General features: G+C 47.4%; 1 protein-coding gene across 2 annotated transcripts in view; it reads left to right on the plus strand.

Moving 5' to 3' along the window:
- Nucleotides 1–17,461: 17,461 nt before the first annotated feature.
- Nucleotides 17,462–25,506, plus strand: part of KIF3A (kinesin family member 3A) — a 133,693-nt gene continuing 125,648 nt past the window's right edge. The window contains exon 1 of one of the 2 annotated variants that reach the window (XM_077473230.1): nt 17,462–17,644. In XM_077473230.1, coding sequence (XP_077329356.1) covers nt 17,639–17,644 — 6 coding nt within the window. In that variant the 5' untranslated portion in view covers nt 17,462–17,638. The remainder of the gene's footprint in view (nt 17,645–25,506) is intronic. The other variant, XM_077473231.1, reaches the window with a different exon arrangement.

Below are 25,506 nucleotides of genomic sequence, written 5' to 3' on the forward strand. Positions count from 1 at the left end.
ATTTGGCTTGAAGAAAAGGTGGCAATCCTACTCCAGACTGGCTCTGCACCCATCCCAGACTGTTTCATCTCAGTCCTCTCAGGCGTGCCTCCCCGTGCTAATGACTGTGTGTACACTCACCAGACTTCCTGGCTGCCTCTGTGGAACTCCTGGAGACTTGCCCAGCAGTGTTCTCCCACTGTCCTCTTGCTCCTCCTGTGCCTCCTGGTCCGGACACCCTAGTGGGTTTTAAGAGGTTCCTGTCCGCACCTGAGCCCAGGCCCAAGTTCAACCCCCCCACTGGGGAGCTCTCTCAAAGGTTCTGACAGCCTAACACTCCATCTTCCACCCGATTAAATCCTGTCCCCATACAATCCATATTGGGGATTAGTCAGAGCTCCTCAGAACACCCCAGGCAGCTCTACTTCCCCTCTTTGCAGAAAACACCAGGATATTCTGGAAAGTGGGAGGTCCTGGTGATGCTACCTGTGAGTCACCAAGCACTACCCTGAGCCACTCCCAACCCAGGTTAAAAACACACCCAGGCTTGGCTGCTAGCCAAGCCTGTAAATTTACTTACAAACTGTACTGGCACACTAGAGGATGCTGGACTCACACCCCACCCCTCCACCCCCACACCAAACATCCAGCTAGTCCCTTAGCTGGAAAATTTACAAAAATGAGCTTCTGGGCCCAAGAGCAAGGGCATCTCATAAACTATACAATTTGGATGGGGGGGGGGGGGAACAAACTGGGACAGAGCTATACCCAAATATGTACAAAAATAGAAGATATTTGGTTAGTATTCACATCATATACATCACACTATACATACAACTACAGATCCCTGAAGCTAACATTAATAGAACATAACATAACAGCTTGAGCCAGAGCATCTCTCCCTCAAGAGAGATACTCTGCCTGCGAAAATCTTGACTTCAGTCGGAGATGGATTGGCAGCCTTCCCATTCCAAGATATCTTGAAAAAGACAAAAACACAACACCATCCTACACCTACTCTTAAAAACTGTACTATCACTTCTAGCACACTAGAGGGTGCTACATAATTCTGGCACGGGGTCTGGAGCTTGAAGACTTTGAAGAGTCTTGGGTAGGATGAAGCCTTTGTATTCTGCATCCAGGTCTTATTGTATGTGAGCGGGTACACACGCTCGTTATAAGTAAGGGCTGATCATAATGCAGGGCCCCCCCCCCATCAGGAGTGAAGAGTGTGTTCCATCCAGGAAACAGACATTCCTTACTCAAAGGACTGAGAGATTTGGGACAGCTATACAAGTCTGGAGGACTGAGAAAGTTGAGGCGAGTCATGGGGACTGAGGGAGTCTAAGCTTGGAGGAGTGAGAGGAGATCCTGGGGTGCCTTGAGATCCCCTATTGAGAGGCCAGGGAGTGGATCTGTGTAGCAGGAGGGCTGGTACTACAGGCTGACTGAGTCAGGAGAGCCCAGAGAGACAGAAAAGCTGGGTGAGACTGTCTGAGGGACCAGTAAAAAAAAAAAAGAGCAGTGGTGCTGCCAAATGGGGAGCCAGGTGACTCGATTTTCTGTTATCGGTTTTGCTGGAGAATACCTGTCGGACTCTCCCCACCCTATATTCTAGAAACATCCAGAAAGCAGGAGGGAGCAATTAGATCTACAGCTTACAAACTCTAGAACAGGTCAAAGCAGTTATAGTGGAAACAAAAAAAAAAAAAAAAAAAAACTAAAATTTCTACCACCTAGCAGCCTACCTAGGAGGGAGCTACAGACACACGCAGCTCAGGAGCAAGCATGCATGAGTGCCCCTATAGCAAGTGGATTGCTTTGGGGGCACACCGAGGAGGAGCCAAGAGTGGGGGACCCCAGAAGAAGAGGATCAGGGACACTGTGCAATACCATTGCACAGTGCAGCTGAGTGTAACATGTTTGTTATTTTAATTTAAAAAATGCCTTTAGTAGCACTTGAATGTGGGGAATACATTAAAGTGATCGTAAACGATCACCTAGTAAAACAACCCATTCAGTTTAAAATGGAAAAAAAAAAAAAAAGATAAAATACAGCTTTTCACTTTTTTATAAGTACTATGGTACAGCAGGCACATATCAGGAATATGAAGTGTTGGGGTAAAAATTCTTTAGGCCCCTTTCACACATGCCGAATGTTTGTCCGTTTTTAATCCATCTGTTGACGGATGAAAAACTGATCTCAATGGATCTCAATGGAAAACACGGATGTAAATGTATGATCATCCATTTACATCCCTTTACATCTGCTTCCGTCAACATCCTTTTTTTGGAACAGATCAAAGCATTATTTTTTTTCCAGTAAAAAAATAAAAACAGATTGAATGAAAAACAGACAAAAAAAATAAATAAATAAATAAAAAACTGATGTAAATGGACAAACAGGCCGTTTTTGCATGAAAGAATGGCTCCAGGATTCAAGTGGTTATGGATTCTAGCTGGCAGATGTAAAAAACGGATGACAAACGGATGTAAAGTTCATACGTTTTTTTCTTTGAAAAAAAGTGGCTGAACGGATGAAACGAACGGTCCGCATGTGTGAAAGGGGTCTTAAGGTCCCTTTCACACGGGCGCCTCTGCTTTGCAGGAAGTTCAGCACCAAGTGTGGCACCCTTTGGGCTCCTTCTACTGATCTCGTGTTTATCGAGTGTTAGTAAAAGTTTGGTTCAAGGTGATTCGCACTTTTCAGACTTGTGCTTCAGATCGTTACTACTCTACAGTTTGTGCTTGTTGGTGCATATCTGCTGATCAGTGTGTGTAGTCAGTTCACATTTGTTTGTCATTGCATGCTATATTTATATAGTACTCTTTGATTTACAGTGCTTATTGTCTGCTCGTTGCTGATTTTCAGTTCGTTCTTTCAGGCCTTGCGGTTTACCGTGCTTTCTGATAGTCCGTTCTGACCAGCCGACCGTTTTGAAGCCATGTGCATACTCCTCAGAGTTCGTGCTGTGCAGGGGCTTGGTGTTGGGCTTTTAGCTTTGACACAAGCCCAGTCCATCAACAGGAGGAGTTTATGGAGCAAGAATTGGTTGCTCCAGCATGACCAATTCTTAAACATGACTTTGCTCTGTGAGATCCGGGAGAATAATCCAGATGATTTCAGGAATTAGCTCAGGATGACGGACCCAGTTTTTCACCATCTGTTGGCTTTGCTGACCCCTTATAACAGCAGGCAGGATACCTGCATGAGGTAAGCCATCACTCCGGAGCAGAGGCTAGTTGCCACTTTGTGGTACTTGGCAACAGGGAGAAGCCTTCAGGACCTCAAGTTCTCTACAGGCATCTCCCCCAGGCTCTGGGGATCATTATTCCAGGAGACCTGTTCTGCCACCATTCAGGTTCCATAGAAGGACTATATTAAGGTAAGATTTCTCCTTTAACATCACATTCTATGTATTTAATGTTTGCTAATGTATTGTACTTCTTTCATCATTCCCCAATTACCATGATTGGAATATGCTGTGCGCCTTTGTCCTAATGCATGCTGGAAGCTTTTAAACTTCCTTTTTTGTTCTTCATGCATATTTGCCTTCACTAACCTCCCCAGCATGCTCTTCTGGGCCCATAAACACATTTAACCTAGTTACTTAGCAATGTATTTTGTCAGCTCCATAGTAGTGCTTTACCCTAAACACCCCTAAAAAGGTGTACAAATGTTATGCGTGTCCTTAAATTCATGCAGAGTGCCAGAGGCTTTTTTTTTGGTGGGCCAAACTCATTAGGAACCCCCCTCCCCCAACTGATAAGTCAGCTGATAGCAATCCTCTATGTGCTGACTTTGCCAAACCCATACACACTATACCTACCTCTTTTGTGGTCAGATTTATGGATGAATTCACCAAAGCATGTAGTGCAAGGGCCTGTCTCAATACTTTCAAATGTTACTGTTTAGAGTTTTTTCTCCTATTATTATCTTGATAGGTAATAGCAGAATGTAAAAATGTGCTTCCATTTGTTCAGTGAATTTTTTGTTTTGGATTATGACACTTCTTACTTGTCCAGTGGGCTGCCAATAGTGTAAGTAAGGAGGAGCTGGCCAAAGTATCACACATTTATGCATTCAGCTCTTAATGAAGTGTAGAGGGTTACCTGTCCAAAACACCCCCCATAATTTTTTGCAATGGGCCATCAGATGGGGTGAGGAATCTGATAAGGGACCTTATACTTTTGGCTTTAAATACTCATTTCCAAAAATGTTATACTGATGTTGGCCAAAAATGTTTGTGTCTAATCTGCTTGCAATGTTGATATGCAAAATTACTATTTTTTTCCTTCTTGTTTGACTCCACAGTTTCCGTCAACGCCACAGGAATGGCAGACTGTGGCCTCCCACTTTGCCACCCGTTGGGACTTTCACAATTGTGGAGTTCCAATTGATGGGAAGCACGTCCGCATCGTCCTAACCCCCAAGTCGGGGTCCTACTATTATAATTAGAAGGGGTATAATAGTATTGTGATGTTGGCGGTAGCGTCAGCTACCTATGAGTTCCCGTATGTGGACGTGGGGAAAAATGTCCTGATGTCAGATGGTGGAGTGATCGCGCAGACGGAGTTCTACTGGAGTCTCCAAAGTGGCAGTTGGGCTTGCCACCTCCAGAGGAGAATGTGGAAGGACTCCCCTTCGTCTTTGTCGCGGACGAAGCGTTTGCGCTGGGGGACCATCTTATACGGCCATTCCCGATGAGGACCCTCACCCCGAACCAGAGGGTTTTTAATTTCCGGCCACAGCCAGAAGAGTGGTGGAGAACGCTTTCGGGATAATGGCCAGCCGGTTCCACCTATTTTTGACACCCATCCACATGGCGGAATATAAACTGAACCATATAGTGCTTTCCTACTGCATTTTGCGCAATTTTAAAAAAACGTACTCTCCAAACTATGTGGCCTCAGTTGGGCCGAGGCAGACTTTCCAGAACATGCCAACCTGATGGCACTTGAAGCAGGCCGTCCTGGCTTGCCCCTCCAAAGCACCCACGAGGTCAGAAACCAATACATGGAGTACTTTGCGGGTAGGGGGGCCATTGATATGCCAGACAGACAATGTGAGAGGCTTTTAATAAATTTCTCTTTTAAACTGCAATAATACTTGTTTTCATTTACTGCTTAGGTTTGTTTATTTTTTGGGCCTTTCTTCAACAGTGCAAACAAAATGTATGTGCGAGATGAGGTGACAGTCTCTTCTTCAGATACTATTATTATGTCGTGGGTCTGACACACACACACCTTGTTTTTTTTGTTAATGTATCTAGTGCATTACTGACAAAAATATTCCTCATTTTCAGCACCATGGCAGAAATGTGTGGAGTCATGAAAATATTACTAAAGGCAAATCCACTATGCACTACAAGTGCACTACAAAAGTGCACCCGAAACTGCACTTGGAGTGCAAAGTGGATGTGCCTTTAGTAAATAACACCCATTGTCACAGAAAACAATTTTACTACAAATACTGCTTTTGCGCATTGAAAAAGGAAGCCACACATTGTTGATAATTAAACTTTTTACTCAAAGCACATTCACATGTGCGTTTATAAAAATGGTTTTACAACAAACCAACGGTTCCATGCGTCAGAGGGGGGCGGGGTCACCGGGTGGCCCTACCCTCCGTTATACAAGACCTGTCAGAAGAAGAGAAGCGTCACAGCGGGAGCCTCCCATTGCGTGGAGCGGCCCGAGAACCAAGAAGAGACGCCGTGGAGGAAGATGCCGGACAAGAATACCGGAGCAAGAAGAAGAAGATGGAGGAAGAAGATGAAGAAACCGAAGGATGAAGAAAGGAAGACCAGAAGAAAGAAGATGTAAGAAGACTTTAATAAAGGACTTGTCAAAGACCGTCTCCTGTCATTTTTAACACTTTTGTTACTATTTTGGTGAAATGGTAGGGGTACAGTACCCCCTTACCATTTCACACGGGGGGGGGGGGGGAGGCTGGGATCTGTGGGTCCCCTTGTTAAAGGGAGCTTCCAGATTCCGATAAGCCCCCTGCCCGCAGACCCCCACAACCACTGGCCAGGGTTGTGGGGGATGAGGCCCTTGCCCTCATCAACATGGGGACAAGGTGCTTTGGGGGGGCCACTACCCCAAAGCACCCTCCCAATGTTTTTGGATTTCCCCTTCTTTGTGAGGTGTGGGGTCCCTAATGTCCTCAGACGTCCCGAGTCTTCTCTCCCCTATGAGAATGTAAAAAAGGAATACTTTTAGCACACAGATATTTGAGGGCAGAAATAGGAATATGAAACATTGCTTGGAAGTGTCGTACAAATGGGTTTTTTGGCAGAGTTCAAAGCTGAAAACATTATTTTTAACATTTTCTAAAGCTGGAATACTTACCCGTTTTGTGCAAGTTTCACAGATGGAGACACCACTATAGCATCCACTGGAGCACGTGTGTGGGACACCCTAATAAAAAGGGTGTTCTGGTGTCCCACACTAGTGCTCCTGAATCCAGATGTGTAAATAGCTACTGAGTGTCCTCTCCTTTATGCTGAATCAAGTTTGCATTTCATTCTAGTTACAAACCCCTCTAGACAACAAACCAACTTTGACTACAAATAGGCAAGAACAAATGTAGTTGACTGCAACTTTCAAAAACCATCGTCTTTGAAGTGGGGGAACGAACGATGTTTACTACGAACAATTAAACCCATGAACATGAAAGTGGCCATTTTAAACTGTACAACACTAAATAAAAGCACATGGAGCAGTATGCAAGTAATAATAAAAAAAGACTAAGTTTGACTTACCGGTGACGGTATTTCTAAGAGCCTTTCAGGACAACCCCGGAGAGAGTGTAGCTCCACCTTGTCATTAGGAAACACATGCCCACTTTAAAAACACCTCCTCTTCCTCCATGGCTTCAGTTATTGTGGCCTTCCGACACTGGAAAACAAAGCACAGAAAGCACAACACCATGGTAGAACTTAATACATTTACTAAGCATAACCTAGGGAGGGAAGTAACGGTTGTCCTGAAAGGCTCTTAGAAATACCGTCACCGGTAAGTCTAACTTAGTCTTTCTCAAATCGCCTTTCAGGACAACCCCGGAGAGGATAACCGAGAAACTTACCCTAGGGCGGGACTACTGCCTGCAGTACTTTCCTGCCGAAGGCCTGATCTGCTGCAGACAGTAGATCTAACCGGTAGTGCCGGAGAAATGTCGAATAACTGGACCAAGTGGCAGCCTTGCAGATTTGTTCAGGCGTTGCACCGGCCCTTTCAGCCCAGGAAACTGCCGTGGATCTAGTAGAGTGGGCAGCAATACCTGAGGGAGGTATTTCTCCTTTTGCTTTATAGGCTTCTGTTATAGCCAACTTAAGCCACCTACCCAGCGTACTTTTAGAAGCTTTCTCCCCCTTGCGTGATCCAGAAAATATCACAAAAAGGGCGTTTGATTTTCTAAAATCTTTAGTCATTTTCAGAAACTGTAATAGACACCTTCTCACATCCAATGTGTGAAAAACTTCCTCTCCTGCATTCGCTGGGGTTGCAGAGAATGTAGGTAACACTATTTCCTGCGATCGATGGAAAGCTGAGGATACTTTCGGTAGGAATGCTGGATCCGTCCTCAGTACCACCCTGTCCTGATAAACTCTAAGGAAGGGTTCTGTAATAGCTAGAGCTTGGAGCTCGCTGACTCTCCTGGCCGAGGTGATGGCCACCAAAAAGATTGTTTTTAAAACCACCTTCTGTAAAGAAGCTTCTTGTAAGGGTTCAAACGGTGCTCCCGAGAGACCCTGTAAAACTGTAGACAAATCCCAACTGGGAAAGTCTTTAAGGGCTACTGGTCTACTTCGAGCAAGAGCCCTAAAAAATCAAGAAATTAAAGTTTCTTTAGATAAAGTCTTTTCAAAGAAAACTGATAAGGCAGCCACCTGAGTCTTCAGGGTACTGGCTGCGAGACCCTTCTCCATTCCCTCATGGAGAAACTCCAATACGGACACCGTGCTCTTGACCTTGAGTTCTCCAGAACTACACCAGGAGTTGAACTTTTTCCAGACTTTCATGTAAATTGCCTGTGTAACTGCCTTCCTGCTAGACAGCAGGGTCTTTACTACTTTATCTGAAAGACCTTTGGCTTTTAATAGGTCCTCCTCAGAAACCAGGCGGTTAGCTGTAGAAGTTCCACCTCTGGATGATTTACTGTCCCCTGGGATAACAAATCTTTTCTGAGTGGTAACCTCCATGGGGGCTTCGAGGCTAGGTTTCGAAGACCCGCGAACCAAGGCCTTTTTGGCCAAAAAGGAGTGACTAGTATTAAGTCTGTCCCTTCTTCCCTGAATTTCCTCAGTACTAGTGGAATTAGAGGAAAGGGGGGAAAGGCGTAGCACAGCTGGTAATGCCAGGGGTGAACAAATGCATCCAACCCTATTGCTGCATCTCCTCAGTGAAGAGAAAAGAATCTGTCCACCTTTGAGTTCTGCTGGCTGGCAAAAAGGTCTACCTGTGGAACCCCCCAGGCCTCGGAGATCATCAGGAACACTTCCTGATTCAGACTCCATTCTGCCTCTAGCAATTTGCGCCTGCTTAGGAGGTCCGCAAACAAATTCTGAGAGCCCTTCAGATGCACTGCCGATAATGAGACTGTGTTCTGCTCTGCCCAGGCTAACAACAGATTGGCCAGCTCCATCAAGCTCCTGCTTCTGGTTCCCCCTTGCTTCATAATGTAGGTAACCGCTGTTGTGTTGTCTGACAACACCTGGACATGGTGGCCTCTCAAACTCTGCTGAAAGGCCACTAATCCCAGAAAGATCGCCTTCAACTCCCTCCAGTTGGATGATCTTTGAGCTTCCTGTTTGGACCAAACCCCCTGAGATGTCTGACCATCCAGGTGGGCTCCCCAGCCCCAGGCACTTGCGTCCGTAGTAAGGCGCTTGTCCACAGGAAAGGTCCACACCAGGCCCCTTGAGAGGTTTGCCTGGTCTCTCCACCACCAAAGAGCCCTTTTCGTCCCTGACGAAATTTTTAGCTGTCTTTCCAAAGGAACCTGATGGGACCAGCTTGACAGAACCTCCCTCTTAAGGGGTCTGGAATGGAACCTGGCCCATTGAACAGCCGGGATTGCTGCTGTAAGCAGGCCCAGAACTGCCATAGCCGTCCTGACTGAGACTGTCTGGTTGCTCTGTATCCGCTGTACAGCTAGCTGCAACTTTTCCTGTTTCTCCAGCGGCAGGAAAACTTTCTGGAGAATCGAATTTAACGTATACCCCAGAAATTTCATTTCCTGTGAGGGGGTCAGGATTGACTTCTCCAGATTTAGAAGCCATCCCAGGCCCTCGAGGTGAGACTGGGCCCTCTGGAGATTGATTAGGACCTGCTCCCTGGAGTCTGCAAAAAACAAAAGGTCTTCCAAATAAGGGACGACTGGAATCCCCTTCAACTTCAGGGGCTCCAAAGCCTCTGCCATAATCTTCGTAAAGACCCTGGGAGAGGACGAGAGTCCGAATGGCAGAGCCCTGAATTGGAGGTGCCATACCGAACTCCCCACCTTCAATGCCAGGCGCAGGAACTGCTGCGATGCCTGATGAATGGGTATATGAAGGTAGGCATCCCTTAGATCCAGGGATGCCATGAAGCATTCTGGGGTCAACAACTTTGTGATGGAGAAAATTGTATCCATCCTGAAATGTTTGTACCGAATGAACCTGTTCAGAACTTTCAGATTCAGGATTAAACGGTACTTCCCTGAGGGTTTTTTCACCAGAAAAATATGTGAGTAAAAACCCCTGCCCTGCTGGTTTACTGGGACTTGAATCAGAACCTCTTGCTGTATCAGCTCCTGTAACAAAAGCTTCATTGCAGAGGCCTTCTCCTGATCCCTTGGTAATGTTGTCACATAAAACCTGCTCGGGGGTGGTTCTGAAAATTCCAACCTGTACCCCTGATCGACAATACCCTTCACGAACAGATTTGGAGACAGCCTGTCCCATTGTTCGTGAAAAGCTGACAGTCTCCCCCCCACTGGGGAGATATTGTCACTTGCTCTTAGGGGACTGCTCTGGGGGAGATCTAAAGAGGACTCCACCCTTGCCTTTGCCCTTCTGTGAACCCCATCTGCTCTTGCGATCCTGGTCTTTTTTATGGGACTGCTGAAAAGCACGAAAATTCTTTTTGGCAACCTGCTTTTTCTTAGCCGGAAAAGCCTTCTTTTTATCGGCTGTCCTATCCAGCACAGACTCTAAATCGGGTCCAAAGAGCAAGTCACCCGAGAAGGGGAGACCACACAGTTTGACCTTAGAAGCAGTGTCCCCAGACCATGTTTTCAGCCAAACTGCTCTCCTGGCTGAATTTACAAGAGCCGAAGACCTAGCGGCCAGTTTAACCGATTCTGCTGATGCATCCGCCATATATTTGACTGCATTCAGGATCAGTGGAAAGGACTCTAAGAGATCCTTGCGGGGAGTCCCCGCTTCAATATGGCTCTTCAGCTTCTCTACCCAACATTCCAGATTCCTGGCCACTACCGTAGCTGCCATAGCTGGTTTTAGACTGACTGACGCAGCATCCCAAGCCTTTTTAAGGATGGAGTCAGCTTTTTTGTCCATTGGGTCTTTAAGGATCCCCATATCCTCAAAGGCTAGATCCGTTCGTCTGGATACCTGCGAGAAAGCTGCATCGACTCTGGGTTTTTTGTTCCAAACCTCTGAGTCTTTATCTTCGAAGGGAAACCTTCTTTTGAGAGCTTTAGAGAAGAAAGGGGCTTTTTCTGGGTCCTTCCACTCTTTTCTCACCGAATCTGAGAGGACCCTGTGGACTGGAAAAACTCTCCGTTTTGTTTCGTCCAACCCCTGGTACATTTTGTCATGAATTGACAGTTGTACTTTTTCTTCTTGAATTTCTAGAGTAGTGTAGATTGCTTTAAGAATGTCATCTACTTCCTCTAGTGATAGCTTGTATTTAGAGCCCCTGCTATCTTCTTCCTCTTCCTCCTCCTCAGAATCCCTGAAGGAGATGAGAGTACTACCCCCTTCGTCTCCAGAATCCTCGGTATCCACCTGTCTGGACGACGACGCCCTGGGGCTGGGCGGTAAGTTCTGAGGCTCGGTCTGTGCGGGAGGGTTTTGTATCAGGATGGACCTGACTGAACTCAAGGAGTTTGTCAGTTCTTTAACCGAAGAAAACAAATCCTTATATTGCTGGGATGTTTCCTCTTCCACCAATTCTCTGATACAATTTCTGCATATTGCCTTCTGCCATGAATCTCTGAGGGGGGTCTTGCAAGAAGGACATTTTCTCTGACCTGGTCTAGCTTTTCCTAGTGATTTTTCCTGAAACGACATGCAGGTTGAACTCACTAAAAGCTCTCAACAACCAGTTGCTTAACACCAAGCCAGTGCAGAGACCCACCACCAAACAGACCACTAGTGAGACCCCAGAACCAGGCTGCAAAAGGTCAGAGCGAAGTCACCTCTGACCTGCAGCGACAGGCCTCCAAGAGGGGGGAACAGACAAAGACATAGCCCAACAGTGAAGCAGAGGGTGCCAGTGCACCTTACGTACCTGGGCTGGACCGGTGCTAGGGGCGCCTGTCTCCGCCATAGCTGGCTTACACTCCTCCATCGCTTGAGTAAGGCAGCTATCACAAACAGCTCCGTCATTTTTTAAATTTTCCCGGCCGCCGCGTCATCAGGGCCGGCCGGAAGCGGAAGCACACGGTCACCTGACCCGCCCCATGATCCCTGCGTTCCAGGCGCTTGAACCACGGCGCCACGCCCCCTCAGAGCGCCTGCGCGTCACCGTAAACGACGCTGCCGCCGCCCGGGACCCGGCGCCGAAAACGGAGCCACGCCGCTGACCTGCAGCGACCTCCGCCAGCGACAGAGCCCTCCCTGTGCTAAATCAGCGGACACCGGGCACCCGACGCCGGCACTCCCAGGGTCCTTACTCCCATGAGATGGCGAGACCAGGAGCTCCAGGAGTCCTCCCCCACTGGAGATGCTGCTGGGGGTCAAAAGAAGAAACAACCTGTAACGAAAGGCAAGCCTTACTCCCCTGCAGAGAGTGTAGCTCTCCCCTGGTTCAGGCACATGCTTCCTCCAAGGAGGAAACACAATAACTGAAGCCATGGAGGAAGAGGAGGTGTTTTTAAAGTGGGCATGTGTTTCCTAATGACAAGGTGGAGCTACACTCTCTCCGGGGTTGTCCTAAAAGGCGATTTGAGAAAAACAACACACTACAACTACTTACTTTTTTGAAGAACTTGCTTGATCCTTCTGCACTGACCATGCTCCCTCAGTTTCAGGTCTGACCAGCGTTTCCTCAGTTGATCCTTGGATCGTCGTACCCCAAAATTCTTCTGCAGACTCTTCACAACTTTAGTCATGATCTTGGCCTTTCTGAAATTTGGGTTTGGTTAAGGTCCATACTTCCCATCATAGTCTTTTCTCTTCAATATGTCCACCATCTCCAACATCTCTACAAAAGATGTATTTGAGGCCTTAAATCTTCTCCTCCGGGATCGGGATGTTTCTGGCTCTGGGCTTTCCTCGTCCTCCTCGTTACTGGAATAATTAGCACGCACCTGCTGTGTCTCCACCATGTGCTCTCCCCCCCTGCGCCAAAAGAGAAGGGGTGGGGAATAGACTAGAAAGAACGTCAGGGGCGGGCGGAGTTTCACACATGTGCACTGTATATAAAGCATAACACGCGTGCATCGTACATACGATCTGTGAATGGAGGAAGGAGTAGCAGAAGCGCCGATCGAAGATACAATTTTAACTTGGTACACCACTGGCCTATACTGTTTCTAGATTGAGGCTTATATTGGGACAAGATTAGAGGAGTTTAGCCTGATGTTAGGGTTTGTCTTGTGTTGTGTATTGCAGAGAATATGGATCCCTTCAAGGACTCCCATTTTCCTGCCACATTCATTGATATGCTCAGGGAGATGCCCTGCCTGTGGCAGGTGAACCACCCCTTTTTTTAAAGGACCTAAGAAAGAGGAATGCAGCACTGGAGAAACTGCTTACTTTGGTGAAGACGATGGTCCCCACGGCAGACATCACCTATGTGAAGCCCAAAATAGGCTACACATGATCGGAATTGACGCGATCGGATCGTGTTGTCGGAAAATTTTAGATCCAGCTCTCAAACTTTGTGGGTTGGAAATTCCAACGAAAAAAAAGTCAGATGGAGCCCACACACGGTCCGATTGTCCGACAACATGATCCGATTGCACATTTTCCATTGGAAATTCCGACCGTGTGTACAAGGCATTAGGCGAACCAGTCCACTCAGATAGGAGTTTCTGCCCCCTGACTATCATGAGTAGGGATGAGCTTCGTGTTCGAGTCGAACATACGTTCGACTCGAACATCGGCCGTTCGGCGAATTCCGAACGTTATGGGCCGTTCGCGCCAAATTCGTGTGGCGCTCACGGCCCACAATACACTGCGCCATCACAGTGCATTGCTGGCTCATGATTGGCCAAGCATGCACTGTGACCCCGCATGCTTGGCCAATCACAGCGCCGGCAGCGAGGAGCAGGATGCCTGTGGCCAATCATAGCTCAGGCTGTGTAGTACACGCCCTACACTATATAAGTCCGCCAGCGTGGCGGCCTTGTGTAGTGTGTTGGCGTCTGTAGGAGTTAGTGGGTGTTCTGTGTACCTTCAACACAGTATACGCCGATCCTGATCGGCCGATTTTTCGTTCTTGCTCTACTGTGCCCTGACCGCAGTATACACCACTATATCCACCTATATAGCTAGCTATATTTCTCTTTTTTAATAGAGATTGCAGTCAGTGGTAGGAGATTGTGCGTGCTGTCTGCGTGCTCTGAACCCAGTATACACCGCTATATCCATCTATATAGCTAGCTATCTTGCTCGTTTTAAAGAGAGCTTGCAGTCAGTGGTAGGAGATTGTGCATGCTGTCTGATGCAATGCTTTGCAGCAGGGCCAATTCCTGCACTAAAACTAGAGTATATGGGAGAGGTTGCAGTGTCATGGCACCAGCACCAGTGCCAGCAGCCCAATTTTTCAGCCCCTGTTTAACAGGGACATGTAATTACAATTCTTGATATAATATTTCACAGGAGGGCCCACCCAGAGTAACTGTGAGGACTTAGTGTTGTGGCACCAGCACCACAACCACCAAAGGTCAATTTTTCTACCACTGTTCAACAATGGCATGTAATTACAATTCTTGATATAATCGTTCACAGCAGGGCGCTCCAGCGCCCACCAAGAGTCACTTTGAGGGCTTACAATGTTGTGGCAAAACCAACACCTTGTTCCGCCATTTCTGCAGAGCATATAGGGCAGGCCCCTACTTTCAAACATCCAACTTACAAACTTACTTGCAAACAGAAGGAGACAACAGCAAGCGAGATGAAAAAAGACGGACGGCAAAAAAAATTATACAGGGGTGATAACCCTTCCCTATGTTTTCCAAAAAGCTTAAAAATAGTTTTTTGGACTGGAGCTACACTTTAAAAATGTACCAGTTGAAAATTACAAACAGATTCTACTTAACACAACAAATCTACACAGTCCCTGTCTTGTTTGCACCGCCTGTATACTGCTGTTCTGAGTATATAGGGCTTGGGGGCCACACGTATTTCTTTTTTTTAATATGGGTACGGGGTTTCCCTTAATATCCGTACAAGACCCAAAGGGGCTGGTAATGGGCTGGGAGGGCTACCCATGCCATTTTTCTCAATGATTTTCAACCATATTGCAGGAACCAGATATAACATTAAAACCGCAAGCAGTTTTAAATGACGTTATTTCCGTTAAATGTCATTTTGTGCAGGGACTGTTCTAAACACGGGAAACATGTGGCACTTCACAGGCATACTATAGACACCCCCCAGGCACGATATTTAAAGGAATATTTCACTTTTTTTCACTTTAATCGTCATTAAAATCAGTGCTCCCACCAAAACGGACGTTTTTAAAACTTTTTTTTGCATTGACCCATGTCCCCTATGGCAGGAGCCAGGTCCCCAAACCCTTTTTAGGACAGTATCTTGCATATTAGCAGTTAAAATTAGCACTTTTAATTTCGAACGTTCGAGTCCCATAGACTTCAATGGGGTTCTAACGTTCGTACGAATTTGGGGTCCGTTCGAAAGTTCTGGTGCGAACCGAACCGGGGGTGTTCGGCTCATCCCTAATCATGAGGATGGGCTCACTTGATTGGGAATCATGCAAAAACAGTTCATATGAATTCTATAACTTTAGCATGCCCTCAGATCTTTTCCTGGATGCACAGTTCTGTTTTCTGGCCCCTAGATTAGTCATTTAAATTGGGGTTTAGGATTGTTTCAAACAAGGATTATAAAGGAGCTAGAGTTTTTTTTTTTGGTCCCCTTTTAGATGTACACATGAAACAGGTCAGCTTAATGTAAAAGACTGTACTGTATGTAATATATGTTTAAAATCCTTTTTTGTACATACATTATATAATAATTTTACTGTAGATAAACAAAAAAAAAAAAAAAAGTTCAAAATGCATAAACCTGATTTACATTGAACCCTATGGGAAAATTTGACTCAGTTCACAACCAATTCGGTTCGTGACCAGAGTCTTTCACAAATTAAGTTTGTGGATTAAAAGGATTTAATGTGTATTTCATCCCCAAGAAAATTGTGTTAGCAAAATGGCTGCGCAAATACCGTGTTACATAATAAATTGCAACAACTGCCATTTTATCCTCTAGGGTCTCTGCTAAAAAACATATATACAGTATCTCACAAAAGTGAGTACACCCCTCACATTTTTGTAAATATTTTATTATAACTTTTCATGTGACAACACTGAAGAAATTACACTTTGCTACAATGTAAAGTAGTGAGTGTACAGCTTGTATAACAGTGTAAATGTGCTGTCCCCTCAAAATAACTCACACAGCCACTAAAGTGGTTGTAAACCCTATATTAAGGCCCCTTTCACACTGGGGCGGTGAGGGCGTCGGCGGTAAAGCGTCGCTATTTTTAGTGCCGATTTACCGTCGTTTTAGCTCCTTTCACGGCTCAAAAGATGCAGTTAGAAGAACTTTTTTCACCGTCCTGCTAGCGCACCGCTCCAGTGTGAAAGCCCTCCGGCTTTCACACTGGAGTGAAAGGGGCCGGTTTTCTCAGGCGCTACTTTTAGCGCTGTAGCACCTGGAAACAGCCCCAGTGTGAAAGGAGCCTAAGGCTTACCTGTAGCTAAACTGGATATCTCCTAAACCAGCACAGTTTAGGAGATATCCCCTGTCCCCTGCATGTGCCAATGGCTGGGCGGTGCCGCTCTCGTTCTGGTTGGACCTCATATGACGGCTTCCCAGAACGACCGCTCTCATGCACCCCCAGGGGCGCGCAAGGAGTCGATCGTGGGCACGCGTCGATTGCGATCTTGCTGTATTGCTAGGATATAGCTCGACCCTGATCTGTGTAAAGAGCCACAGTCGCAGCTCTTTAACCATGTGATCGGCTGTGTCCAATCGCAGCCAGTCACATGTAAACACAGATGCTGGTAATCGGTGCTCCTCACCTCACACTAACAGAGTGTGAGGAGAGACGATTAGCGGCATCTCATCATAGGGGACAGCTAGGTATATAATAAGGGTACTGATCATCAGTGCCCTGATTACAATTAAGTGCCCACAAGTGCCAGAAATCAGTGGCCATTAGTGATGCCAGTCAGTTCTGGCTATTAGTGCAGCCCATCAATGCTGCCTGTGTGCCCATCAGTGCGGCATATTCGAGCCTCCTCAGTGAAGGGGAAAAATTACTTATTTACAAAATTTACTGACAGAAAACTAAGAAACTTTTTCTTCTTCAACTTTTTTTTTTTTTTTTTTTAAGGAAAAAAAAAATTAAAAACCCAGGAGTGATTAAATGCCACCAAAAGAAAGCTCTATTTGTGTGAAGAAAATTATAATTTCCCATGGGTACAATGTAGCATGACCGTGTAATTGTCATTCAAAGTGCGACAGCGCTGGAAGCTGAACAATGGCCTGGGCAGGAAGTGGGTGCTAGTGCCCAGTATGGGTTGGTTAAACACCCAAGTGTTTTTTTACCACTACTAGTTCCCATTATATTGGCTTTTGGAATTTACAAATGCAGCAATTTAGAAATCAGATAAAAGGTTTAGCGCTGGGGAACACTTTCATAAATAGTACATTTTATATATACACATCTATATAGATCAGACCAAAATGAGGGACAAATGAGGAGGAAAGAGGGACATTGCTCCAAATCAGGGACAGTTGGGAGCTATGAATGCAGGTTGTCAGGATAAAACACACCTCAGTCAGCTGAGCTCTCAGCTTTGTACCAGGAAAAAAAAGGGCCCAATCCTTCACAACAGTCACCATGGTAGCAGCTACCCAACCACAGCAACGTTTCTAGGCGGGGACCAGCCTCCCAGAGCTTCCTATTGGTTCATCTCCCGATCGGTCACATACAGTAAAGCAGCCCTCCCCGTCCGTAAACAACAGTGAGCAAATGAGAGCGGATTGGCAGGTCGCAGCCGCAAGCTGAGTCTCTGCGTTATTGGTCGGGAGCCCTGTCACTCCAGATAGCCTGTTCTCCAGACGCATGCGTAGTGTGTGAAGCGGAGGTGCTGGTCCAGAGATTTGGGGTGTCCGTTCTAGCGGAGTCAGCGGGTGTCCGGGCTCACCTCTACTTCTCCTGGAACGGTGCAAACATGCCGGTAATGAGGGGCTGGGGTGGTGCCTGAGGGAAGGGCTCGCGGTTGCTGTGTGTGGGGAGGCGATTCAGAAACATCGCCCATTCATCCTTCCTGCTGACATCCCAGGATTGTGTGGCCTATAGCCCAGGATACGTTTGACTGGGAGTGAGCCTGTGTACAGTGAGCATTGTGCTGCCCGTTCATCAATAGGGAAGAACCTTAGTGGTAGATAGCATCTTATTGTGGGATTTCTATATATTGTCACATGATGAGTCAGTGATATGTGCAAAATACACACACAACACAATCAGAGTAGGTGTAGGCAACCTTTAGATGCTGTGTTCTGTACCCCCCACACAGTAGTCTCCTCTGCTCCCAATAGCAGTGTTCTCTGCCCATTCCCATCACCCCCTCCCCCATTGTAGTGTCTTGTACCCCCCCCCCCCCCCCAACAGTATCCTCTGTCCTCCTTCCCATCACCCCTCCTCCATTGTAGTGTCCTGTACCCCCCCCCCCCCCCCCCCCCATCAGTATGCTCTGTCCTCCTTCCCATCACCCCTCCCCCATTGTAGTCCCCTCTGTACCCCCCAACATAGTATCCTCTGCCCTTCTTCCCATCACCCCCTCCCCCATTGTAGTGCCCTGCCCCCCCCCCAACATAGAAGCCTCTGTCCTTCTTCCCATCACCCCCTCCCCAATTGTGTTGTCCTGTACCCTACAAGACAGTGTCCTCTGCCCTCTTCACATCCCCCCTCCCCCATTGTCGTGTCCTGTACCCCCCAAAACAGTAACCTCTGCCCCTTCACATCACCCCCCCCAATGTAGTGTCCTGTACCCCCCCCAATATATCCTCTGTCCCCCTTCACATCACCCCCTCCCCCAGTGTAGCGTCTGGTAACCCCCCCAAAACAGTGTCCTCTGTCTCTTCACAACACCCCCCTCCCCCCGATGTAGTGTCCTGTACCCTCCAAAACAGTGTCCTCTGACCCCCTTCGCATCACCCCCCAACATAGTATCCTCTGTCCCCCTTCACATCGCCCCTCCCCCAATGTAGTGTCCTGTACACTCCAAAACAGTGTCCTCTGCCCTCTTCACATCACCCTCTCCCCCATTGTCCTGTACCCTCCAAAACAGTGTCCCCTTCACATTACCCCCCCCCCCACTGTAGTAGTGTCCTATACCCCCCAAAACAGTGTCCTCTGCCCCCCCTTCACATAACCCCCCCCCCCCATGTCCTCTACCCCCTGAAAGTGTCCTCTTTTCCTCCCCAACCTCCAGAGTAGTATGCTTAATCCCTCCTCCCCCTCACTGTAGTGTCCTGTGTTCCCCCTCCAACAGTGTTACATACATACATACATACATACATACATACATACATACATACATACATACATACATACATACATACATACATACATACATAAGCAGGTGGCACTTCCTACCTGACAGCATAGTTCTTGGTGGAAGGTGGGAGCAGTAGCTGCTGGCGTTAACCTTTTATATGCCGCTGATTGGTTGCTAGGCGGTCCTAGCAACCAATCGCTGAGCAGCTTCCGCCCCTGCCCTCCATTCAGCACTAAACTGCCTCCTGCACTCCACTCTGCAGTGAACGAGAGGGGTGGAGGCCGGGGGGAGGCAGAACCATTGTCACGATCCACCTGTCTGCCCTCCATGGTCGATCGTTATCAATGGCTTGCTGACCCCTGATTTAGAGGAAATTCTAGGAAAAGGTAATCCCAGTTTCTTCTGTTTAATGTTAAAGTGCAATTCCACCCAAAACGTTTTTGTTTGGCTTAAGCTAGAAGGTGGAATGTTAAAATTTCTGTCCCTTCCCTTCCCAGTGACAACGTTGTCACCAGGATAGGAATTGAGAGGATAGCTTAATCACTTCAGCCCCAGAAGATTTTACCCCCTTCCTGGCCAGAGCACTTTTTGCAATTTGGCACTGCGTTGTGTTTTTTTTTTTTTTTGTTTTAATAAACAGTGATGTTTTATTGAAAGAATACAGATTACAGTTTATATTAAAAGAAACTCAGTATAACAGCATTGCCATTTGCAATAAAAGAATACATCTGGACCATGGATATATAGAGATGGCAGGATCCAACTTAGGAGTGCTACCCAATAGAGTCAATGCCAACCTAAAGTCAAGACACGTTGCATAATATATTATTTTAAAGAGACCTATGTAGTAATAGAGGCACGTTACTTTCAACACTCAGACATAACACATTGCTATAAATGAGCTCAAGTCAGAGTCCAAGGTGAGCACACCTTCTCAAACTTCCAATGACAACCCCTGTTTGAGTAGGTAATTTTATATAGAGGGAGGGTTGCATTTACCATCGCCTCCCAGGCGGACACATCAGGTTGATTCAGAGGTCACCATTGCAGTAGAATTTCCTTTTTAGCATAATATAAGAGGTATGCTATAAGCAGCTTAGAGTGATGGGAACGCTGTTCATCATCAGGGCCCCCAGTAGGGCTAGGGAAGGAGTAGGTGTTAAGGTGAGTTGTAGCCTAAGGTTAATTTCAGCAAACAAAGCTTTCCAGTATGACTTAATTGAGGGGCATTCCCAGAACATATGTATATAGGAAGTGGAACCCTGATGTAGTCTACAGCGGGGGCAGACAGGACCACGCTCAGGGAAAATTCTTTGCAACCTCTCTGGGGTATAATACACCCGATGAAGACATTTTACCTGGATCAGCTTATTCCGAGGCGAAATTGACAAGCTTTGGGCCTTGTTCTGAACAATCCTCCCAATCACTATGTTGCTTTAACTGACAATTGCGCAATTTGCACCCCCCCCCCACAAATAGAGCTTTCTTTTGGTGGTAGTTGATCACCTCTGCGTTGTTGTTTTTTTTTTTTTGCGCTATTAAAAAAAAAAGCAACAATTTTGAATAAAAACAATATTTTTTTACCTTGTGTTTTTTTTTTATAAATATCCAAAACATTTTTTTATACTAGTAATGGCGGTAATCGTGTGATATTATTTTTTTATATTTTTTTTGCGGTATTGCGATGGACAGATGGGACACTTTTGATACATTTTTGGGACAATTGACATTTATACAGCGATCGGAGCTATAATTATGCATTGATTACTGTGTAAATGTTACTGGTAGGGAAGGGATAAACACTAGGGGGCGAGCAAGGAGTTCCTAGATGTGTTCTAATTGTATGGGGACAGGACTGACTGGGGGAGGAGACCTATCATTGTTCCTATTTAGTAGGATCAAACGATAGGTCTCCTTTCCCCTGACAGAACAGGGATGTGTGTTTACATGCAAAAATCCCCGTGATGGCGCGTGCCCAGTTGCAGTTGCGCCCGCCATGCACATCGTGTCCCCCCCCACCATGCAGCAGGTGAGCACGGCTCTTAAAGAGGAGAGGGCCTCGTACCCGCGTGGTGTTTCATGCAGCAGTGCCATTGTGCTGCAGTATAAGTACGTGAGCAAGTTGGGAACTGGTTAAAGTGATACTAAACCCAAAAGCAAACATTTTATTATATTGCAGCTTTCCAATTCTTAAATGTGATAACTGCATTCCCTTCCTTTTTTTAGGCTTACTTTCTTATATTTTCCCCTGGTGATCCAGCCAGTAGGTCTGTTGCTTTTCAAAAGAACAAGCTGTCCTGCAGATGTAGCAGGTAGTTCATTGAAGCAAACCATGTATGACTGACAGGGGTGCTTACAAATTGTAAGTGCAAATACTTTGTAGTGCAGAGGAGGAGTTTGGGGTCTTATAGACTCCTGATCCCTCCATAAAGAGTACCTGTCACTGCCTATTACGGTCACAAGGGATGTTTACATTCCTTGTGACAGCAATAACCGTGATAAAAAACAAAAAACTAAAATGACAGTGTAAATAGTTATTTTTTTTAAATGTACAGAATATCGGCAAATCATATCAGTTATTGGCAGGAGAGGTAGCCAAAATATCGATATTGGTTGATCCCTACTTACAATGGTCCGCTTTATTTATGTAAAAGCTTTATTTCAAAAGGAACAAAACCGATTGCTGTAACTGATTATAAAGTTTTAGGCGGGAAACACATATATATACAAATTGGATGCAGTTTTCCCTACATCCAATTCACATGACAGGCGAGTGTGTCCGGCTCTCAATGAAGTGGCCGCAGGACGGATTGCAAAAGGGTGCAGTTCAGGTGCGAATTCAGGCAAAAATTAGAGCCTGACCTGTTGAGCAGACACGCACTGGACCCCAGGCACGAACCCATGGCTGCACATATGTGAACCTGGCCTTAGCTGGAGTTTGGCTTTCATTTGTTTAGTGTATCTAAATCTAGTACTGCACATCTAACACTCCCCTTATCCCAAACTGGCAATGCTGGCATCAAAACATGTCCCCTGTACTCTTACATCCAGAATATATCTCTCCTAAGGGCTCTCTTACACTTCGACTTTAACACATATTAAAGCGGAGCTCCATTAAAGTTTTTCTTTTCCTCCCATGCAGCGGGTCTATATCCGCACTGCATGAGTTAACCGCGCTTCCTTTTTTTTTGGGGGGACGCACCAAAAGGCTATACTTAACTCATCCTTTGTAAAACCATGCACCCCCACATCCAATGGTGGACTGTTCCTGCCATCCTCTTGTCCAGAGCTGGTCTATGGGCATGATGATATCAGGAACAGTCATTTCACATGACAAAAAAACAACAACCCTACAAGACAATGCCATAATGTGCTAGTATGCAGCATACTAGAACATTATGAAATACCTTAGAACAAAGCCTTCACAGCAGCACCCAGTCACCGCTCAGAGGGCTGACATGTTCCCCCAGACTTTCTTCTGGGTTTGCGGGCTCCGGCGCTGTGGGTGGCTGGAGCAGCGATGACATCATGTACTCGGGTACTCTGATGGACTAAATTAATAATGCAAGTAAACTGTGAAAATAAAGCTAATACATGTGCATGAAAAATATGTACAACAAATCTATCCAACATATAACTGCATGAACTCCATGATGAAAGTCTTGTGAAAACAAAAATGAATAGTCCAACAAATCTGTGCCAAAGATGTTAAAAAAAAAATCAGTGACCAATCCCAAAAAAATCCGTATCTGGTAGAAAGAAATCCCACCACCAATGGCAAATAGGTGCTGAAAAAAATGCAAATCTTCAGTGATGACAAGCCTCTCACCTCACTGCTGTAAGGTATAAAGCATTAAATCACAAGTGCAATGTTCAATGGTTCCCTCCTGGTTTAGATCATTTTAATGTTGCTTCCTCTTGAATAGTCTCAGTTGCAGGTAAAGGCATAAAGAAAACATAAAGTACATAGCATAATTCCGTAGGATAAAAGGAGGGGGGGCGGGGGAATGGATGAAAAGCAGACCCAAACAGTGATGCACTGACACTTTATTATAGAAGCATGATTGGTGCACATGTGCCTTCTGATGAAAAGAAAATGCCGGAATGTAAGGCACAGGGGCTAAATGGACTATGGTAACTACTTGTCAACCACCCGCCGCAGATGTACAGTGGCAAGGTGACTTGGCTGTGCAAATCGCCGTACCTGTACAGGGATTCATGCACTAGCATTTGTGGGCTCTGCTGAAGTGAACGAGTGAACTCTGTTCTGTCAGTGGATGACACTGAGGCCGCATACACACGGGCGGACTGTTCGCTCAACTTTGTCCGCTGAACAGTGTTTCAGCGGACAGTCCGCTCGTGTGTGGGGCTTCAGCGGACAGTTTCAGCGGACAGTTTGACGAACAAAGTTTTTCGGAAATTCCAAAAAACTGTCCGCTGAAACTTGGTTTGAGCGGACAGTCCGCCCGTGTGTAGGCCACTTTCGAAATGAGCAAACTGTTCCCGCACGGAGGAAAGTCTGCTCATTTCGAGCGCGTCTCCAGGTAGGCGGGGCCCGCGAAGGAGACGTCGCGGGCCCCGCCGCCTGGTATGGACTTAAAGGGGAACCCCAACGCCGAAAAAAATCGGCGTGGGGGTCCCCCCAAAGTCCACAACAGACCCTTGTCCGAGCACGCTACCCGGCCGGCCAGGAAAGGGAGGCGAGCGAGCGCGCCCCCCCTCCCGAGCCGTACCAGGCCGCGTGCCCTCAAAATGCGGGGTGCCTTGGGGAAGGGGGGGCCGCGCGGCCCCCCCACCCCAAAGCACCTTGTCCCCATGCTGATGAGGACAAGGGCCTCTTCCCGACAACCCTGGCCGTTGGTTGTCGGGGTCTGCGGGCGGGGGGCTTATCGGAATCCGGGAGCCCCCTTTAATAAGGGGGCCCCCGGATACCGGCCCCCCACCCTATGTGAATGAGTATGGGGTACAATGTACCCCTACCCATTCACCTGTAAAATAAAAGTACCCAAAAAAAAAACACAACACACGAGATAAAATATTTTATTGCACAGCTCCGGGGGTCTTCCGTCTTCGGGGGTCTTCTCGCCGGACTCCTCCGCTATCTTCTTGTAGCTCTTTTGCTAGCGGAGGAGTCCGGCTTTCTTCCTCCCCGCCGCCGGCCTCTTCTCCCGACTTCGGGGGTCTTGTCCCCCTCTTCGGTTCTTCTGCCGGGCCACCGCACCTTCTTATAGCTCTTTTACAGGCGGTGGCCCGGTCTTCTGTCGCCGCCGCCTTCCGTTCTTCTGCCGGGCCACCGCGCCTTCTTATAGCTCTTTTAGAGGCGGTGGCCCGGTCTTCTGTCGCCGCTGTCGCCTTCCGGTCGCCTTCCGTTCTTCTTCTTCTTCTTCTTCTTCTTCTCCAGGAGATGTTGACACGTCGCTCTCTCCGGCCGGAATGCCAGAGCCGCGCTGTGCGGCCACTTATATAGTGACAATGGGGCGGTGTCACATGGTATATGTCACATGGGTTGGTCACATGGGTTGATGTCACATGGGGACTATGACATCGTAAGGGGGCGGGGTCACCATGTGACCAACCCATGTGACATATACCATGTGACACCGCCCCATTGTCACTATATAAGTGGCCGCACAGAGCGGCTCTGGCATTCCGGCCGGAGAGAGCGACGTGTCAACATCTCCTGGAGAAGAAGAAGAAGAAGAAGAAGAAGAAGAAGAAGAACGGAAAGCAACCGGAAGGCGACAGCGGCGACAGAAGACCGGGCCACCGCCTCTAAAAGAGCTATAAGAAGGCGCGGTGGCCCGGCAGAAGAACGGAAGGCGGTGGCCCGGCAGAAGAACGGAAGGCGGCGGCGACAGAAGACCGGGCCACCGCCTGTAAAAGAGCTATAAGAAGGCGCGGTGGCCCGGCAGAAGAACCGAAGAGGGGGACAAGACCCCCGAAGTTGGGAGAAGAGGCCGGCGGCGGGGAGGAAGAAAGCCGGACTCCTCCGCTAGCAAAAGAGCTACAAGAAGATAGCGGAGGAGTCCGGCGAGAAGACCCCCGAAGACGGAAGACCCCCGGAGCTGTGCAATAAAATATTTTATCTCGTGTGTTGTGTTTTTTTTTTTGGGTTATTTTATTTTACAGGTGAATGGGTAGGGGTACATTGTACCCCATACTCATTCACATAGGGTGGGGGGCCGGTATCCGGGGGCCCCCTTATTAAAGGGGGCTCCCGGATTCCGATAAGCCCCCCGCCCGCAGACCCCGACAACCAACGGCCAGGGTTGTCGGGAAGAGGCCCTTGTCCTCATCAACATGGGGACAAGGTGCTTTGGGGTGGGGGGGCCGCGCGGTCCCCCCTTCCCCAAGGCACCCCGCATGTTGAGGGCACGCGGCCTGGTACGGCTCGGGAGGGGGGGCGCGCTCGCTCGCCCCCCTTTCCTGGCCGGCCGGGTAGCGTGCTCGGACAAGGGTCTGTTGTGGACTTTGGGGGGACCCCCACGCCGATTTTTTCGGTGTTGGGGTTCCCCTTTAAGTACATTCCAGGCGGCGGA

This window comes from Lithobates pipiens, unplaced genomic scaffold (assembly GCF_037356315.1).
Source record: "Lithobates pipiens isolate NorthernLeopardFrog02 unplaced genomic scaffold, aLitPip1_a1.2 Scaffold_8, whole genome shotgun sequence".
Classification (NCBI taxonomy): Eukaryota; Metazoa; Chordata; class Amphibia; order Anura; family Ranidae; genus Lithobates; species Lithobates pipiens.